Source organism: Excalfactoria chinensis, chromosome 8 (assembly GCF_039878825.1).
Source record: "Excalfactoria chinensis isolate bCotChi1 chromosome 8, bCotChi1.hap2, whole genome shotgun sequence".
Taxonomy (NCBI): Eukaryota; Metazoa; Chordata; class Aves; order Galliformes; family Phasianidae; genus Excalfactoria; species Excalfactoria chinensis.
In genome coordinates this window covers 9,428,044-9,449,834 of record NC_092832.1, presented here as the reverse complement: position 1 = coordinate 9,449,834, position 21,791 = coordinate 9,428,044, and the positions used below count along the sequence as shown (strand labels likewise).

Sequence of the window (21,791 nt, the reverse complement as noted above, 5' to 3'; positions counted from 1 at the left end):
AAAAACCTACATAGCTGTAGAATGGACAGTTCTGAAACTGAAAATGCACATTCTGCGTTGTGTTGTGATATTTACCTTTGGGTAAAATTTTGGCAGAGTATTTTTATTTATTAATTTATTAATAATACTTCTATTACTGCATTGTTAGAAATCTACTGCTAAACTTTGAAGTGGCAATATTCTCCATTGTAGCTAGTGTTTCCTAGCTGGGTTTCCTCTTTCAGACGTACGCCTTACCTTTTTCCAGCATTATGATAGTGACTATACTGCTAGTCCAATCAGCCAGCTTCTTCTCTCACCTTCCGTTATGATTTGTTTCTTTTTACAAATTGAATATGGTCATTTTTGCAATATTAATAGGAATTTCTAGCACTACAGTGTATCATCTTTTCGAGAGCCAAGTGTCTAGGAAGTGCTTCATCATTCTTTAAAATTGTCTTTGTGTGATGAGTAGTAAATCCATGCTTATCTTTAATAATTTGTATTTAGACTTTCACCAGAACAAGGATAGGCCAGACTTCCTCTATTGCTCTTTTGATCCATCCTTGGCTTGTGTTGAAAATCAGGTTGGCCCAAGGTCTGATCCTTTGATAACTGTATCTTGGCACTTTCTTCTGTTTGTGTGAAGATAAAAGTGAGTGAGTGGTACACAATATAAACAGCCCTCCTCCCTCCCCCCCTAAGACTAAGAGCCTAAATGTTTTCTGGAGTTCTCTAGACAATGTTATATCAAGTACAGGTACTTGTAAGTAAATTTGGAGGCATTTTTAGAAGCTGTCTGTATGTAATAAAAGCCAGAGCAAAATTATCCTTTAAGATTAAAATTGGTATCAATTATGATAGACTGATGAGCTGTTTGAGGCGTTTCAGTACAATAGCAGACATTGAATATGCTTTAAAAATTTGGTTAGCAGAAAGCAGCAGAAGGGAAAAATACAAATGTCCATAAGTATGCAGGGATGTCCACAAACCCAAGATTTCTTTTCCTCCTTCCCATTTTGTTCCCATTTCGTCTCTCTAGAAGAGATGGCAGATAAACAGCAATCCTAAGGTATGGTACCATAACAAAAGCACTCCAAAGAGGATGGAATGGGAAAAGGGGAGATCCCATAGGACAACTCACACAGCACTGATAGTCATATTTTGTAGTTCACTCTGTGTTCTCACATTCAGAAAAAAAGTATAATTGAGCTGAATTCCCCAACTGACAAGAGTCCATTTAAAGATGAATTACAATTGACAATAAAACATTTTAAAGAAATCTCATCCTCCCTTTGTTATTAACTTCGTTTTCTCTGTTATGCCAACGGCAGCACAAAAGTGTAGAAATAGAGGAGAAGGAAAAATGATTTTTAGCTGCCTTGGAAAAATAAAAATGTTGCACAACATTCTGCTAAACAAAGACCCCAAAGTACAGACACTTGAAGGAATTTGAAACGTAATATTTAGGTATTTTTCTCTGCATTCCATTTGTTTTCTGTCACCTCCCTCTGTTTTTATTTATTTATTTATTTATCTATTTTCTGCAGGCTCTCTCAGATCTAGTCTAGTTCTGACCCAACCTGCTGACTCTTCAAAGAATTATGTGGCATTCAAATCAGAAAAGCATGCCATGTGGATAACTTCTATAGTGATACTAATAACTGTGTATTTTGCTCACACCTCTAGAGATGGAGGATGTCCTAACCTTCCTGGTACATATGTAGGTATTCAGGCCTTGTGTGTGAACTAATCCTTTTTCATTCTCATGTACAGATATCACACATTCCAAAGTTTATCAGTCTGAGCTACACCATAGCAGTAGATGTTTTGAAGTCTTGAATGCTTTGGAAACACTGTTTTACCAGCAAAGTAAATGCCCTGACATCTTAGAAACATTAATCCCATTTCATAGCTAAAATAAAATCGGATTTAGATTATTATATCATAACCATGTCCATGTGATTGAAAATGGCGAGGTTCACATAAAAATGTCTGTCTGCTTTCCTTCTGATAAGCAACTCCCTCCTTCTACCAGCAATCATTTCAGCATAATATATTTTCAAAGTAATCTTTCCTTGATCAACAGACTACAGTATTCTATCATTTGCAGGTTTTGTTTCCTTCATGGGTGAATACTTCCACCAAATTGCATTTAATATCTATTAACTTGGATTTTTATAAGATCAGATGGCTTCTGTATCTCATTACATTGTTCTTTGTAATTTGTAATTTCTTCCAATTTGATACTATTGCATACTTAAACTTTATTTCTGTTCCATTATCCTATCTTAAACACATGATTCTGAAGTATTGGTCTTATGAAATCATGAACATCCTGGGAGTGTCTGTTATGATCTTCTTTTCTTGAAGGAGATGTACCTATTAAATTTTCACTCTTCATATAGTTCTTTGCAGATACTCAGATCTCTGCTGCTTGTTTTGGTCATCACTGTCTTATCAGAACTGCTTTGATGATGAGTTTTTTTCTTGCTTTTTTAACTAGGTGAGCTTTTGCATTCAGCTATCAGTCCATTCTTGTATTTAGCTTGCCCTTCAGCTCTCATAATTATTTGTTAGAAGCCAACACTGATCTTGAAATTTCAATGAAATAAATATCGCAACCAACATTTTTTGCTCCACTTTCTCAAAAGGTCTGCTTCCCAAAGAAGGAAGTGGTTGGTTATGCTAAGTTAGAGAAGTACAGAGGTGTAAGTAAGAGATGTTTCACATGCATCTGTTCTGTTTCTTAAGCTTTGAAGTTTAGCCTATTGTATGAGATGTCAACCTAGAGATGGTGGCTGTAAGTGTGTTTGGAGCCCACAATACTCAAGTTTCAACTGCTCTGAAAATAAATTATGCATTTGTATCTGAAAATTCACATTCAGATTATTTTTTTTCTGTGTTGATAGTGGTATTTTCACATCTATATTATGCACAGCTATTGGGGGGGAGACAGAAAAGCAAACAAACAGGGAGGAAAAAATTATTTTCTTTTTGAATACAGTAGAAGCTACAGATACATATATAGTCTGAGAAGCCCTTGCTTGTTGTGAATATTATGAAGAGATAAACTCCTAGTCAGTGATGGTTGGTGCTTATACCCGGTTTCCATGAAGACAACTTTGAGATTATATCTGTTTGCCTAGAAAATGCTTGTAGGCTATGTGCAAATGAATGTTATAGGTGCTTTGGTAGATTTTGTACAGACTTGTCTACCTTAAGCATCAGATCCAAATGCGTGTATGTCCAGTTACAGTCAGTAAGAGTTGCATCAGTTTGTTGTGAACATTCCAGCAGGTTCCATTAGTAGTCATGTTGGACACAAATGTTTCTGTAAGGACAGAACTGCTTAGCTGTTTGCAAAAGGTTTTTAAAGTGCATTAATGTCATTTGAAGCTCGGTGTATAAACAGGTGCTATCTGGGTATTTTTCTTACACTTTCTTCAGACTGCAAAACTTTGTAAGTTGTAGCTTTATTGTGAAAGTTTCTGGTTATGGGTTGGCACCACTAAATGAGAATTCACATTGATTGTTCATGCTACAGGAAGTACACATTATTTGTTTTCTTAAACTCTATTTTTTCTTTTAAAATGTGTTTTTATTTCCACTTGCAGTTTATTTTTGTGGTATTATGTATTTAAAGACACATAAAAGTTGCATGTTTGTACATACAAACACACATGTGCATGTATGTATGTACATGTATTGTAGGTTGGGTTCTGGGATGATATGCTTGTGAGAGAATTTATATTACTGAAAATCTGAAGCCATCTGCTTGTCTGAGCAATAGAACTACTAAGGAATTTCCAGTAGACAATTTTCCTTCTAACCTCTGAATACATTCACTTGAGACTGAAGTATGAGTGTGTATCTATCCCAGGAGTGGTCATGCTATAACGATTACTCCCAAAACAGAAGGTTTTATTTCTTCATAAATGAAGCTGAGTTTCTGAATTATAACCAGCGTCTGTTGTATCTGAGCAGTAGTGAAGCTTCTGTGTAGACTGGAGGCACTGACCTAGAAAGATAAACGTACAGCACATGTTTGGTGTACTTGTGAATTACTGTTTGTGGTTTGCTTTGATAATCTTAGGCCTTCATATAGAAGTAGTCACTTGTAGACAACTAGCAATTTCTTTTGAGGCTATGGGTGTATTCCATGAATATCCCCTAATCTAACGTAACCATCCAAATCAAACATTCTTCTGTTTTTTAAAAAAGCCTGCAGGTAATGGAAGCTTCAGAACATTCATGTGTGTAGTGTTAACAGTATAAAAGTCTAAATTCTACAGACAACTGGTGAAGTCTTGAACTCATATTAATGCCACTCCAAGATTTTAAGGAAATATTTTTGACTGCTTGCCATTGGCACTATTGCTTATGGAAACACAAGGAACTAAATTAGAGCACACTGGTTTTTAATACATCTTTCTAGGGGAGGTCAAAACTTGGGCCAAAGAAAATGGGGGACCCACCCCAGTGTCTGTGCTTAATGACATTAGCAGACATGTCTAAAGAACAGAAAACTGTACTTGTGAAGTCCTACAAATATACATCCTGTCTAGTTTACTGTAGAAAATGTTTGTACTGATGGAAAGATTTTCTTTAACTATTTCTGATTCTTCTGAAACAGTGAATGTTAGGTTTCCCAAATGAAGAAACAGCTACTTTATTCCAGAATAGAGATTTCTAGCATTATATCCAAACAACTTTAAACCAAAGCAATATTTTAGTGGCAATGTAAAACTCTACTCTTACATTAGTGTTTGATAGTGTTAGAAAGTAAGAAATCTCATCCGTAATTTGCCTTACGATTGGCATGTAAGTACTGTGTGGACTTACAAAATCAGTCCTCATCTAGCTGTCAGGGTCTTCTAGAAAGTCCATAAGATGCTTTCTGCTGTTGTTGATCTCACGTGGACAGATAATGTCATAGATGACTTTGGAATTTTCAGGCTGAGGAAATCAGCTTAACATGCTCTGAGTTGGCTTTGAACTGTTGCATTCTTTACTCTGTTTTTAGGTTATTGTTTTGTTTTGTTGTTTTTCTGTTTTTTTCTATTTTTTATATTATTATTATTATTATTTATTTGGAGGGGAGGAGGACGTGTTAGTAGTGTGGCTTTTTTAAAATTAATTCTGAATCTTAGTTTACTGAGACTATCTGTAAGATTTATCTCCTTCTGATAATGTTGTGTCATATTTCTGTAGAGTAAGATAATGTAAATATGACAGAGGCAGTAAGGAGGATTCCACTTCTCCAATGTTACTGTTAACCTACCAATGACAAGAAGAAATCACTAATAAATATTAAATTTGATAACCTTCAGGAAACCTCTTACTGAACAGTTTTGATTTCTGGTTTGTACTAGTTTAAGTCTTTCCATCTGTACACAAAAATAAACTCTCTTCCCCCCCCCCCCAACCCCCCCCCTCCCATCTGTTATATTATTGATTTACATATTTCAGGTATCTGTAGTGATGCACATAAGCATTAATAGTTTAGTATTGTCAATTTGAGCTGATTTCTTGTGGCCTATTGATCATTAACCATGAAAAACTTAGGAAACATTTTATCTTCTTTTAGAACTTTGTAATAAACTTTGGAAACCAGTTGTAAGGGGTTATTGAAATAAGAGATCCCTTTACATTCTTCTTTTTGATTCTCCATACTTCTATCACACTTGATAAATTTCACTCTGTAGACCAATAAATAGTAATTTTGAACCAGCTTAGACCTTGTTTGCTTGGTTTGGATAACTGAGTATGTGTAATCATGCACACAGTCACTGTGAGTCATAGCCTGCCAACTCAGATGATGGGAACTGGAAATGTTTCTACCTGATGGTTGGCTAAATCTTGCCACAAGTGAAATCACTAAGTAGTTTTAGCCCACTCTTGGTTGGGAAATATTATTACAGATGGTGCAAACTAAGGACTTTCATATATCAATCCACAGTGATAGTCTTTGTAAGGGTCAAGACAGTGATGCATTAGACATAGACTGAATATCAGCTGTGTTTTATAATGCCTGCTATGTCATCTCACTATATTGGTTAGTTTGGATTAGTATATATTAGGTCCTCCAATAAAACAAAGTTTTTGCTTAAGTGGAATTGTTGATCAAACTAGTACAGTGAAGATGAAAACAATGTGTGCTTGAGTAGACTTTTTTCTCAAGCAAATGCTCTGAAAGGCATACTGCTTAGGAATTATGAGACTGCCAATCCAATACAGCCAAAGAGCAACTTGTCTATTTATTTATGAAAATAGCCCCCTTCTGTCTGTTGATGAATTAAATGGCCTGCTTTCCCTTAAATACAACAAAGGACAATGAATTTTATCATATTCACCTTATGGATATGCAGTCTTTGTCAGTTATGGGCACCATTATATTCAAAGGTTGTCTACCACTTGGAGGGAGTTCAGAGAACACCAACAAAAAATATTAAAAAGCTGGAACAGTGAATGTTCTGTATTAGGAAACAATAAAAGAAATATAAATAGTTTGACTGACATTCTGGCTGACTATCTCAGAAACTTGTAGTAATGACATTTGTTAGATTATGAACAACACTTGTAATAAGGGAAATTGTCTTTCTTAAAACTATTGTCAATTAGACTGGTCTAGCTCTGTCTTGGGTTATTCCACAGCAAAAGTAGTTGAATGACATAAGGCTGGACAGATCACTGAGAGCTGAGACTGTTTCCTTGCACCGATGAACAATGCTTCATTCATGAGGTCCTTGCCATTCTAGTGAGAGTGGGAAGAAGACTTGTTATCCATTTGTGAGCTTTATGTCATTGTAGTGAACAGAGGAGGACTTAAAGGAGAGTGGAAGTCTCTGAAAGACTAGTATTTGAAAGATGACTAGGAGCCATTAAATGGGAAGAAAAAGGTCTTTAACTTGAGAACACAATTGAACAGCTCGCTACTAAAGGACTGAACGATTACTGATCCCAAACAAAGCTGACAAAATATTTTGAATAATTTTATTCCTCCAGAAGGAGAATTCTTTCCTGATCTGAAACTGAAAATATTTGACCTGTGAAGGAGGCTGAGTCTGTGCAACTATACAGGTTCACCTGTGCCATGGCAAGATAGAGGATAACTCAGGTGTGAGGAGGTGAACAGTCACACTGGATGCTGGAGTGTGAAAATGCTTTATATATTCCCTTTAGGAATGGTGGAAACTCTATTAAAATGTGTCATTTTAAATTTAAGTTGAATGAAGCAGTTCACAATTTACTGTGGGTAACAATCCAGCATTGGCAAGAAAATAAGCAAAATGACCTAATACTGTAAAGATCGTCTATCTCTGTTTCCTGCAGGTCTATGAAATGTCTGTCTTTTGCAGGATTTGATTCCAGTGTGACCACCAAGAAAACAGAATGAAAGATTTCATATTCTTGGTGTTCCTATAGTGTCCCCATGTTTCTTTATGGCAGTCCTAATCAAAATGATCTGAAGTCCTTAAATTCAAAGGTTTAGCTGGGGTAGGCTGCAAACTGCTGAGCCTTGCTAAACATCTCTATAGCTGCAAAAGGCACAGGGTTCTTAAGCTTTTATTTGAATAGGCTGTAGTTATTATTAAAATAACCTTCAAGTGTTGACTCAAAATCCCTTCACACTTTGCTAAAATTGTCCTGAAATTTCTGTGTTTCTCATTAATATGTTTCATTTTCCATCCCACATGCAGTACTTAGCATTGTTAGAATTTCTCTCTTCTCGATCTGCTGTATATTAAAAAATATTGGTGTTGTGCTCCTAAAACAAGTAAGTAAAGTTAAATTTTCTCTTTGATCATTTCCTCCATTCCTGTTTTTAAAAAAGTACATTGTGTCTAAAGCTGCCTGTTGTCTATTGTTGTTTGACTGACTGGTCTCCATCAGGTGGTTTTAAAGTTTGTAGTTACAAATGGAAGAGTTTTTAAGTATTTATAATCATCTGTGTTGAAATTGTGTAGAAGCAAAGTAAGAGAGTCACAGAAAAAAACTGTCTTGCTAAAGAGATGGTGTTTTTGGGAAAGGGCTTTTTCTTATCAAGGTCTGAGAGTCTTTTTTTTTTTTTTTTTTTTTTTTTTTTTTTTTCCCCCTCCAGCATATGAAATATTTACTTGTTAGGCTGTATCAGGAATACCCATTTTCCATAGTGCTGTACCAGCCCAACCCATCAATGTGCTGGTTAATTAAGTGTGACCTAAACCAACTTGACTTGAGCTCTGCATTAAATGCACAAAACCCATTTGAGCTGACCAGCAGCAGAAGTGGTACTCAGAGAAATTGAAAAGGATTTCTCCCAAATGCTTTCTACTTACTTACAGCACTCAAGTAATGGCTGAAGATTAGCATATGACATGACAGATTACATTAAGTCATGTCTTTCCAGTGCTTTATGACAGCACTATCACATTAGCTTCTTAGCACTGGCACATCGAGGCATGCAAATGTTTTCAGACCCTCTTATTCAAATCTACAAGCTGACATGGCAGCCTTGATATGATTATTAGTCATTTGAGAGACTTTAATTCACGTCATCAGATAACAGGTTCTGCTAAAAGGTTAGAGAAACTGTCTGCTTTTAATGAAGCCCTCAAAAAAGACCCTCAAAAACCTTACTGCTCACAGAGAGCTTTATTTGACTTTATTGACAAGATCCCCCTAAGAATGAACTTGAGTTGAATAAGTAAGCAGGCATCTAGAGTGAAAAACACTGACTCCATTTAAAAATGAGACTGAGCTACATTGAAGTCCTATCTTTCCCCTTACATTTTTTTTTTTCTTGGTTTTATCCAAGCTTTAAAGACAAGGTACTGTGCCTGAAAAAATGTTTTCAGCTTATGATGTTAAGTGAGAGAAAGTGGGGTTAAAACTGTTCTAATTCCTCAGTTGTAGACTTTATTTATAATAATGAACTAAGGGTCACTGTGAATTACTACAAAGGGTTAACAACTGATATATTGTGACTAGAATCAGAGTAACACAGTTGCAAAGTATGTTTGTCCTTTTTTAGTCTGTATCTATTAATGTGAAATTGTGTCCAGGCATTATATTACAGTAAAACTTGGCGAATCTGTTTTATCTTCCAGTGGAAAAACTTTTAACAAATTCCAAAGATAAGCAGGGCCTGTCACAGCCTTTGGTCTCTTTCATATGAAAGAGGTATGAGTGAGGTAAATAATGGTGTTATTTCTGAGCAGGAGAGGGAAGAATCCCTTTGCAGGTAAAAGGAATATTCATTGTTAGAGTACTGATTTGTCTTTGGAATTGCAAGCCAAAGATGTGCAGCTACACTGTAGAGAAACTAATCTGAGCTTTTAAAATCCTTTTGGCATCAGTGTTGCAGTGACTGATACGTAAGTAGAGCCTGTGTCAATATGGTACTGCCCAGAGTGCACTGGGCTTCCAGAAAGGTACTGCCCAGTGCTCATTGCAGGCCTTAAGGCTGAATGGACTGGTTGGAGTTCTGCCACCTGTTCTCCTAGTCTAGCCTAAGGAAGCTGGAGCTTGCTCATGGAAGATTTTAAAGCATGTAGTTTGCCGTTATTTCTATCTTGTAGTTGAATAAGAACTAGGAAATCCATAATGTTTTGTTCCCCTATGCCTATTTCTTTTGAAAGGAATACGTTATTCAATAAAGTATGTATTCCCCACCTTTCATTACTTCAAGCCTCCTGTCATACTCATATTCTCTTTTACACTAGCCATGAACAGTTCCATTGTCTCAAAATTATTATACATGTAATTTAAACTAGGATGCTGGAGAATGACAAATGCCAGTAAGTTGAGAGGGTTTGTTCACCAGAGGCTACAATCTCTTGCAACAGCTAACTACAGCTCTAATCTTCATTTGCACTCTCCCAGTCCTGTAACAGATTGCATTTCTCTCACCCTTTCTCTCTCCCTCTCTGTTATTAATTCTTCACCTTTAAAAAGATTAATACCTTTCAAGAAATGGACTTGTGTGCTGATTCAACTATTCTGAGTGCTAATATATAGAGCCCACAGCACTGAGAACAGCAGTTTGATATCCACCTCCTGATGGACCTTGATGTACAGCCACTGTCATCTCAAGTTCTCATGGTTTGTGAAGCTTAACACTTAACGTACTTGTGTATAAAGGTGTTGCTAGTGGGAATGATGCAATTGCTTTAGGAGTTGAGAGAACTACAGGAAAGTTTTAGATTAATCCTACCTACTAATTGTACATTTTAGCATTAAAGGGCTGACATTAGTACCAGGATTTCTTGTTAGCAAAAAGGCTTCCAGTTGACTTACCTGGCAATCAACACAAATATAAGTTGTGATAAAAGGGAATAGTTTAGCTAAGTCATAGAAATAGCAGCAATCACTATATCACTATAATTCGTTCCATACCTGAACAGAAGATGATGTTGTCTTCACAAGTTATTGGCTCTTTTTCTCATTACATTATATCATAGCTGATATTGAAGAAGTATCTTAAGTAGTCTGCCACAGAACACTTCCAAGGATGAGTTCAGAACCTTCATCTTTAAATGCTGACATTCAAATATCCTCTGGAAAATAGCAGTCATGAAAGTAATCATTACCATTATTCCTGGTACCTAAAATTGTATAAAAATCTTTGGGTTTAAAAAAAAACACACCAACAACCAAACAACAGAACAACAACAACAAAAAACACCCATCCAACTGTCAATTACTTGTATCGTTATTGCTGTTTCATGCCTTGAATGGTCTCCAGGACTTTTATTGTATAAATACATAATAATAGAAATTTGTAATTTTGTGGTCATGCACTGATAGTGCTTCAGGAAATGTCTTGTCTTACGGGCATAGGACAATTCTAGGTGCAATTTAAGACAACATGAAGAGAATCCAAAGAAATGCAACTGCTCAGAGATTACCTTTTCTTTGATATGTTCTATCTCTTTGTTCTCTTGAATTGTCTTGCTACATGTATTTTTCTCTCGTTTATGTCTGATACCTCATATGAATTAGGACAGAAAAGACTTTCAGCTCCATTCCATGTCCCACTGGATATGGACAGATAGATACTTTTAACTAACTGGCCTCAAAATGATGAGTCTTTCTGTACCACCAAGTTCCATGTCTGTATGTTTACTTGAGATTTAAACAAGCATCTCTGAACATGTGAGATTTATTGAGTGCTGGATGATCATGGGTTATATGTCTGACAACCAACACTGGATTCTGAGGTATAAATGTACTATATGCTTCCAATTACATCAGATTTATTTTAAACATGAATTAGCTGGTGGATGTTGTGACTTAACTGCTCTTTTAACTGTTGCTTTAAAACATGTTTTTAAATCCTGGGCTGTATGTGACTGGATTTGATTTAGCAGTTGGTCTTAAACCACAGTTCAGTTATAAAGCGAGTCATTAATTGTGTTTTCTTCACAGTGACAGAGGATCTCAGATTGAAGTTGATTTGACAAATATTGTGGGCATTATATTTTTATAGCACAAAACTTTACCCTGTTGTCACTGAAGTCAGGAGTATCCATTGATTTTACTTGAAGAGTGGAAGCAGTCCTGTGGCCAACAGGGCTGTAAAACAGCTTAGCAGAAATAATTCCTTGGGCAGGTGGCATTGTCCAAAATATTCTTGATGAAAGGAACCAATTGAGAAAGCATTTCAGTGTTTTTTTTTCTTGGTGATATAGTATGGCATATTTGATAAATGGGTATGTATTACATGAGGTTTATGTGATCCAGAGTTGAAATTAGCTGTAGACCTTAGAAATATACCAATATTGATACACCTCTAGAGAAAATATTTTTCCTTACTATCAGCTGGCATTTTTATTTTGCATGTCTGTGAATGTGTCAATGCGTGTATCTATGAAAATACAGTATGTATAATTATGCACATGTGCAAGCTGTTGGGAAGATATCATCTTAAGGTCAGTAGAGGGGGTACTTACCTTTGCAAGGCACTTGTCCATGTCTGCACTTTACTTCGTCTTCTAGTACCTCTTGAAAGCACTTGTCTTCAACACGCTGCCTTGCTTCACTGCCTCTGGTAAAGATTTCAAAAGAAATTACAATGGAATGATAGGAAGTTCACTCTGCTCTACATAGGTCCTTGTACAGAAATGATACAAAGTTTATCTGAGGTAATCAAATCCATTGTAAAGGATATGCAATTCAGAAATGGTATTTTATTCACTTTTGTATCCAAAGCATTTATAGATACTACTTTTTTGTAATCCAGTTTGTAATCCACTAAGGAGAGGGCCCAATTCTTATCCACCTTTGCTTTTTTTTTTTTTTTTTTTTTTTTTTTCCCCTTGGCATGTTTCTGAAGCCAGCAGATAGGAGATGCTCTGTGGATCATCAGATGGCTCTAATGCCATTTTATAGTTGTGGGGAACATGAGCCATAGGGCTGGCTGGCAGTGAGGGTGTCTGTGTGTCACCCTCCCTGTACATGTTAAGAGATTTCCACAGGGCAGTGTGGCAAGTAAGGGCTCCCAGACACTGAAGAGTTTTTTCAGGAGTGTACAATAACAGGAAAAAAGCACCGTTGTTCAGAGAGACAGCAGAAAAGACACAAAGGACAGGTCATTGCTTTCCAACATCACTGAAGGACCTCTATAAAAGCTGAAATAAATACATTATTCATAAAGCTGGTTTCCCTCATCACTTTGCTGTGGATCTTCTACCTAAGACCCTGTGTTTCTTTGCTGCATAACACAGGTTTAAGAATTTATCTCTTCAGTCACTGCTGTGTTTAGTTCAGCTGTTGATCCAAGAAGGCTGAGAGCTTATGGAAGACGGTTCTTGCAAAGTAGAAAGTACTGGCACCTAGCTGATTGGCGTGCCCAGCTCCCTGGTTGTGTGGTAGATTACATCTTCATGGGCTGCTGCAGAAGGACATCAGTGAGATCATTGGGAAATAATGTGGCATTCTAAATAATCACTGCAAGATAACAATTAGGAAATTCTAACTGGTTAATGACACCCTGCCATTCTCTTCCAGACATGATATGGTGAAATTCTAAGGATACACTCATATCTCCTGAGAGAGAAGGAAGGAATGAAGTCCTAGATGCAGTTGGACACAATGCTGGTGAAACAAGAAGTCCTGTTAGGTAAGTGCACTTCTTTACTAGGGGAAATATTGAAAAGGAGAGGCAAATTCTTGTATATTTACTTAAGACAGAAGATACCAAAAATGACATTCAACTACAGATCCTTCTGATGTTTGTGGGTCCAGGAAGGAATGGGTATTAGAGACAAGCTTATGAGAAACAAGCAAACAGCTGCATCCTGAGCTGTGAACCATTTAAGAAGGGGCTTAGAAGAGAGGGAGAAGAACTTGATGCTGGGAGAGGCTGTAAAAGTCAAAATGCAGCGGTAATCGTGACATGAAAGGGAACCCCTTTCTTTCCATTTTAGCAACTCATAACTGCTTAGAAATAGCTCATTCTTTTTGGGATAAAAGTCAGATTTGTGGTGATACGTTTTATAAAGCTTGTTAGAACCTGACAGAAAGCAAGTTGACCTTAAGCACCACATGTTGCCAGCTGAAAAAAAAAAAAAAAAAATGCATCTGAGAACAAGATAGGAATAGCAACTCCTTGGATAGGAAAATCTCAAAAGGCTTTGCAGATACAAGGTCTCAGTTGAGAAGGACCATGTAGAGGCCAGAAGAGATTCTGCATTAGCTATGAATTGTGTACTCTGGGAGGATGGAAGTTTGAACGATGTGTGATGTCTGTGATGGCCGGCTAGAGGACGCAGTCTCTTGCAATAGCTGACTGTAGATGCCTGCTAAGATTAAGAAAAAAGAATCAGACCTAAAAAACAACAACAACAACAACAAAAAACAAACAAAAGAAAATCCGAACTCCACAAAACTCAGAGGTGGTCAGATTAAAAACATTTAAAATCTGTGCAACATCTGGCATATTTTAATGCCTGTCTTTTAACCACAGGTTTGAAACTGAGCTTGCTCTTACTGGTTCTTTTCATGTTTTGCATGGTGATTAGAAGTTTGCATTGGCACTTTTTAGACTGTAGCTGGATTTGAGATAAACAAAATGATTCTGTTTCCAAGCCAGCTAAAACTTTTAAATTCATAAATATTAGTATTCATCTTACTTTTTTGCCTTGTGATCCCACTAGTTTGTTTGCATATGTGTAACCAGCAAACTCTTAGTAAAATATACTACCTCAAAAAGTGATTCAGCCCAGTAGTTGTGCCTTGAGGCATATATCTGAACGTTCATGCAGAGAAATGAACAATTCTAGAAAATGATCTCATGTGTATCATATACAATCAGTTGTCTTCAGAAGATTTAACACATAGAAAAATGATATACTTGCATTGTTGAAACTCACTGCGTGTTTGTAGAAGTATTTGTGTTATGGTTTTGAGAGGTTGTTCAACTTATTTGTTGAAAAAAATGTACAGAACTTTGGAGGAAAAGTAGTTAACATTTCCATATAAGCACATTAAAACAATTCTGAAGATATGAAAATTTTATTCAATCCACTGCATTCATAAATTTTTATTTATGAATATCTACAATTTGTGTGAGTGGCATATGATTTCCTTGGGAAGCTTAGTTTTGGAATAGTTGGTTGTGTTTACTAAGATGACTTATTCAGAGTGATTAGTTGAGTCTAAGAGCAAACTTCTAAAGGAGGTTGTGAAATGTATTAAGTTTCTAGTAGGTAGTTCTTCAGAATTTCTGCCCATTCACTGTACACGGTACATAGATCGATTATCAATCTTGGCTTAAAGCTCCATGCAGCTTACAGAACAAATAAAGTTTGGCCATAAATATTACTGTAGTTTTATAGTTCTACAGAAACTTCATAGTTTCTATTGGGATATTAACTTGCCAATCCATTCTATGTACGTTTCTGTACCCACAAAAGTAATTGACTTGTGAGTATATATAAAATAAATTATTTACATGTGAGTTTCTTTACGGGTTTTTTTAATTCAAAAGATACCACAGGTTTTTATTAAGGAGGTTGTCTCTACTTCATGGGTAGAGATATGAAATTAAGCAGTGCTTTGTAGATCTGCTGAAGACCTAAAAGTTGTTTGCAGTGGTAGTTTTCAGAAAAAAACTTTAGATAGTATTTGACAAACTGTATCTTCTAAACGTTTTTATCATGTTCTCTCCCAGAATTTGTTATAAGTAAGCAATTACCCTGGCAAAGTCCTACCTGTGGAAGAGCAGATCTCTGAAGTGTTAGTTGGGATGATGTTACTGGAAGGTTCACTTGGAGTTTTTGTAACCAAAGTTAGACGTGGAAGGCAAACTCCTTTTTTAAAGTGATCTTTCAGTCCATAGTGTAGGAGAGGTAACTGGCACTAATAAAATTATAAACAATATAAACAATTTTAGAATCTGGATTTACTGTAAATCTTATGCTGAATGAAAAACCTATTTTGAATTTTGCTTACTTTGTGAACAATACATAAGTTACCCAATAAGGTAAAGCCTTGAAAGGTATATTTGTATAAACACATCCTTCTGCATCAAAGTACTTTATATTTTATGGTCCATCCCTTCTTTCTCTGTAGCAAATCTTAATCTACATTTTCCCTCTTTTCTCTTCTTTGGCTTCAATTTTAAAGGAACCCCCATGGCCATGGGTTTTGCTTTTACAGCACTACTTATACTGCCAAATGCAATTAAGTCATGTTTATATGTAAAGCTTAATTAAGACTAGTAAAAAAAAAAAAAAAAAAAAGTATAAAAAATAGAAAAAAAATTCCTTGTTGCTTTTCTTAAATAATAAGAAGTAAAAGAAGGTTTTGTTTCTATGCGATGACCATGGAGCTGTAGAACCTGCAGCCTCTATAGTGATAAGATTAAAAATCTATACATTTTGTCTGCCCTTCAGAACAGTTGCAGTTTGTTCTGGTGACATCCCATCTGGGAGATACGAGTTAGGTACTAGCTACTCACAAATAGGAATGAGCTTTCACACAGGCATGTATAGATTATAGGCTGGACTGCTAAAGCGGGGGACAGCTAGTGGGGAATTACTGTTCTAAGTCACCTTTTCTCACCCGTCTGGAACTTGAGCCACATCTATTTGAATCGTTTCTTGTTAAGCTGAGATCAAGAGGTAAAATGGTCTTCACAGAAAATGTTCTGCCAGGCAGTGATTTCTGGAATACAAACCCCTTGCCCTGATTCACAGCCCTGAGGAATGTAAGAAGTTGGTTTAGAGGTAATAAAATCTTCAAACTCTCGTCTGTTGTGAGAAATTCCTTTTTCCACTGTGGCAGTTGTCTAGCTACTCTGTATTGTTCCATACAGCTGAAAAGCAGAGTGGAATATAGCATACTAGAGCATATTATGCTCTTGAGAAAGTTATGTTCTAGCTTAAATCCAAAACAAAGGGACATTCTGAAATATAGTCATGAAATTCTGTACCAGGTTTATGTGCACAAATCTTCATAGCAAACAGCAAATGGGGAAATTAGTCATAAAAATCCCATTTACCAATAACAGAGTTTGTGCCTGCAAACTGCAGAGCACCACTTAGAATATGGCCAATATAATAAAAAGGGAGTAATCGGATTTAATGCAAGCACTGGTAATCAGTTTTTCTAGTAAACTTTTGTAAGGAATGTTTGTGCTCGTGGTCAGAGTACAGTGGATATTTCTGTGATATCAGGCAGCCCCAATTCTCATGCAAAGTTGCATTCAGCTGGGCCTGATTTCTCTGTATCTTCATTCAAAAAAGTACAACAATTGAAAGCATTGCAGTGACACAAAACACGAGGACATTTCAAAATTCTAACAGATGATCTTTAACAATTGAGTGTAATTATAGCCCTTCGGGCTGAATTTCTTACAAGCTTCAGGTGGATATTGCTATCGTTTTTGTGAGCTTAATGGGAAGAACGTGGTAGAAAGGCTGCTTACAGGTAGATAGAAAGGACATGTTTCCCATGGATCAGTCTTCTCTTTGGTCATGTGTGTTTTACTAAATCTTACTCATTTTTGATATCACACTTTTGTCGATGAGGTTCTGAGGAGAATTCGTTTGGGCCGGAGTTAATTAAAAAATAATAATGAAATGTAAATTTTAAAATTCCAAGTGGTATTTATAGAATTTTCAGTTTAGATTGCATGTAATTGACAGTGTCCTTTAGATTGACGATTTAGGATGATCTTATTTTCAGTGATCTTTCACATTTAAGGCATTTCTGTAATTGTTTGAGTTGCAGTTTAAAAATAGAAAGCCTATGCATGTGCTTCTGCTTGCTGGGGTACTGCAAACTTGATTTCTGAGGTTGCTGACAGCTTCTGAAAGATTTAGGAACTGTCAGCAGGAAACATTCCCATAGAATCTGTACTGTGAACTTTTTCTGGAAAAACAGCATCATTTAGCAGGTAATATATCTGCAATAAAAGCGCAGTTATGCAATAATGGCTCATTAATATAGCAAATCATAACATGATCTTTTCTATTCAATTTTAAAAGGAACTTGTGGAGAGAATGAGCTCCTACTCAGCTGGTTGGTTAACTGGGTTGTTTTTGTATAGTTTTGGTTTCTAAACATTGAAATATCAACCTGATTTTTATGGCAGATAACGTTTAGTTGTGACGTTCTATTTCTGAATAAACAAACATACATTGGGACCTAGGTTAGTACAATAGGAGTTTTCATACTTTTGCTCTTTTTTGAGTATGCTAGGATACTGCTGCTGTACTTTGTTTGGTATGCAACTGCTAATTTATCCTTTACATCTTTACAATCTTGTCGATGCTTCAAGTTTTCCTTAGTTTTTCTAATCTAAAATAATCCCAGTGAAATCCTTTGATTGTCTGTTTGGACCTGATCCACTTCTAAAGCATGAGTGTAATGGACTTTATGGCACTTACTTGGAAGTAATTTATCCAACAGAGTGAATATAGATACTTGTTTTAATAAGAATATGCTTTATGGTAAGTGGGGACGGCTATTTAATTAGCTAAAGGGAAAGCAGTTCATGATACAATCTGTTCCAATCATCTTAGACATTAAACAAAAAGTCAGACCAAGTTATTTATGTACACACACTTTATTTGCAGTTCTTTTGTGTAACCTCTTGGTAGAACTTTACAGCATTATCTGGATTAAAAAAGAGAGAAAAAAAAAAAGTATGTATTTCTTTAAATGGAACAAAAAATAAGAAAAGTAAGCAAAAGTTTCGCTTATTGCAGTTGAGCCTTCAAGTGCATACATGGAGCTTGATCCGAAAGTAATGCCTCCCATTTATTTTCTTCAAAATTACCACAAATGCAAAAATAGAATAATCACAATAACACTATTTGATAAAGAAATTTTTCAGCTGCAAAATACACCATTAGCTGATTCACATGAATGAGCTGGTTGAGACACTCTTAATTTCATGGTGTGACAGCTGTGCATGCCTGTCTGGAACATGGCTTGTCTTTCACACTGCTGTTGCCACTGTTGAAACGCACCACTCACCTCCTCACTGTGCTCACACCCACTGTTTTGTCTCCATAAACAGTCAGCAAGTATCAATGAATGTCAGTGGGTGCCATTTTTTTTGCACAGAGTAATTCAATAACACCCCTCTACTTCATCCACATTTCCCTGTCAGATGCCATTTGCTCAAGCTGCCCCTCTGCTACCGGCTGTCACATGGCAACAAAATATGTCAGGATACTGGTGGGAAGGTTCAGCCTCTACTGCCATCGCACCAATATTTGCCTCTGATAACGTGGGCCACCATAATCAAAGAGGCAGCATTACTTTTGGAGCAGCCCTCATGTATTAAAGCAGTTGGCAGTGGCAGCAGTGCAAGGTTTATCCAGGGTAATATGCTCTTTTGACATTCAGTGGTTTTCATCTTTCTGTTGAGAAAGCTGAAGCTGGATGCTATAAAAGTATTACACTCTTCTTTCTAATGTGGATTTTTTTTTTTCCTATTGCCTTGAGCTGCCTATTTCATTGATAAATAAGATGTATTTCTGAAGCACAAGGATTCCCTTGCAGTTTTGCAGAGTTTTAGGAGGGATTGGAGCAGTATTTGGAAGTTAAATGGAGACATGCTCCCTTTAGTTCTTCTGACTATACTGAGTACTGGACATTTTACCTAATTCCTTGTGTTATATTTTGCTATTAGAAGGAAATGCAGCTTCAAACCCATAAACAGCAAAGCAAAGAAGAAAACGTATACAGGCTTTAAAATGATATTTATTTATGAGTACAAAGTGTGTAGTTGTGAATATCTGCTAATTACAATACTTCATTATCCTGAAAATTTGCCTTTGTTTAGGGGACCAATCCAAAAGCAATTTGATTTAAAAACTCCAATGGACTCCAGTGGTCTCTGATTTCCAGCCCTCATCTATAATAAGTTCAAAGAGTTTTTGATATAAAGCAGCAGGTAGTGTGTGCTGATGGTTTCTCTCCTCTTCACAGACATGCATCACCAACTGGCTTACGTGACCCTGCTTGTTCTCATGAAGTCAATGATAAAACTGAATTATTAAGAATATATGGCCCACATACAAACAGACATGCTCTGAACATGACACATCCTAGTAGCTGCTTAAAACCTTCAGACTCATGGCTTTCTCCTTGTCAGTGAAAGAAGTCAGGGATGAGCAACTCCCAGCACCGTATGAGTATCTTGAATGGGTAGTTTTATTCAGCCTCATGGTGGAAATAAGAGCTTAAAAGCATGGTAAATGGGAGTGATGTTTTATTTAGGTGACATTGTTATGTATTTCCAAGCAAAATTAATTTTGCAACCCAGTTCTGGCAAACCAGTGGTAAGTTACTCACCAATATCAGTCTTGTTTCTGTTACTGATCCAAGCATGATAATAGACAGCCAAAGCTCTGTTCAAAATTACATTTTAAGGAAAAAATTAACAGGAGTATTTATTGTATACAAATAGTAACTGTCCCAAAACCCAGAGGAAAACCTGTCTGAACTTCCTAGACCTGATTGTCTAAGGCCTGTTTTCTGGAAGGTGCTAATTGCCTCCTAAGGGATGCCAAATGCTCTCAAATCCCATTGAATTCAATGAACTCCAATTGATGCATTTCAGTGAATTCCCAATGAAGTCAGTCCTCTCAGCACTACAGACTCAAGGGCTCTCAGCAGTATTCAGGATCGTGTCCTACATGAACAAGCAAAACAGTGTTCATACGGTGCCCTGGTTGACAACGGTGAGGTTAATAAATCAAGAACATCAATTAGGAATTGCATAGCTGCACTTTTCATTTATACCCTCATTCTTTGGAGACAGATACATCTTTAACTTTGCGTGCACTGTGTATAGTCCCATTGATTTAGATAGGAAACTATTCAGTTCAGCTATCCAGTACATATTCAGATTGAATAAGCACCTAATTGCTTCCAGGGCTAATGCCAGAGGGGTTTAATCCCAGCAGATTTAAGAGCAGGGATGGGACAGTTGACAAGCTGTCTGCTGTTCTACCATCAGCCAGACAGCTGAGCTTCCAGCAGCTCCAGAGCTGCTCTACCAGCTCTACTGTTAACAGTGTGTGGCCTGTTTTGTGAACTCTGGTGGTTCAGGTGCTGCTGCAGAGACAGCTCAGACATGTGCAGGGGATTAGAGGACACAAGCAAATGTGATAACCTCAATGTTAACCCTGGAGTTAAGAGCACCTTCCCTTTGCAGAGGTCCAAGATAGAGCAATGTTTCCAAAAAGGATTTGAACACTGACTTTTAAAAATAATACAGAAAATGGTTCTTAGCAGTTCTCTGGACCATTTGAGGCTCCAGCCATTTTCCCCATACTGTCAAATTTTGCTTTTAAGCTTCCCTGTAAAGTTGATCATTACATTATATCGGTATCACTTATCTGTCACTGACATGCACTCTCAGCGATACTGAAATGCAGTAACCATTTCAAAGTGACCTTGCAAGAGTAAGGACAGGTGTACTTTAATGACCACAGACAATCATATCCCTAGATCTAGATCTTGTAAAAAAGGACCTTCAGATCTTCTAACATCTGGATCCAATACTGATTTAGAAGGAAGGACATTATCATGGCATCACTAAGCCATTCCTGCAGTGGTAAGCTTGCTTGGAGGTCTCTGTTCCAAATACTAACCGGCCCGACCCGCCTTAGCATTTAAGATCACAGCACAAGGTGGTATGGCTGCAGGCCATAACTCTAATGAAAACCTGGTACAGTGAGTAGATTGTTCCTGGATCTCATTATAGGCAATTGTTCCACTACTTCTGCTGTTTTTAATTCCTAAACATAATATTTACCTCTAAGCATTCAAAGTTATTTTGAATTTTATCTTGACAAATCACTAAAGGGTCTATTCTTCTTTCAATGCATGCATTTAACTCTCATTAATGTTCATATGAATTATGTGCAGAGCTTAGCTCCAGCAGGTTTTTCCAGCAGGGCCTGAGTCTCAGCCCATATATGGCGCTTCAAAGTTTCTTGTGCTTCTGAACAAACATAAAATTCTTCTGCTTGAATGGAGCAGAACAGTGTTTCCCCCAGCCTTCGCTGTGACCTTCTGGTCTGCTATACAGGTCAAGCCAGCACCGCAGTACAGGCATCCTGCCCCTTCTCTTTCCCCAGTTTCAGCCATGCTTACGTATGTATGCTGGGAATCATAAGAGCCTGTCTGATTTAGCAAAAAGCTCATTCAGTCTCAGCATACAGAAACCTTGTGCAAGCTTTCACTGTAGGGAAACTGTGGGTGTATTTTGAACTGAATCAGGCTGTAGATTACGCCTGACGTTCAGTGAACTGGAAAGGGAAACAAGTGTGTGTATGTTGCATGCCACTTTGACATTCTGT

The 21,791-nt window shown here is 36.8% G+C and overlaps 1 protein-coding gene across 1 annotated transcript in view; it reads left to right on the top strand.

Annotated features, from left to right (window-relative positions):
* The window catches only part of LOC140255613 (uncharacterized), a 430,899-nt gene that overhangs the window by 229,400 nt on the left and 179,708 nt on the right, over positions 1-21,791 (top strand). Inside the window, exon 6 of the mRNA XM_072343365.1 lies at positions 12,973-13,084. Coding sequence (XP_072199466.1) covers positions 12,973-12,978 — 6 coding nt within the window. The 3' untranslated portion in view covers positions 12,979-13,084. The remainder of the gene's footprint in view (positions 1-12,972; positions 13,085-21,791) is intronic.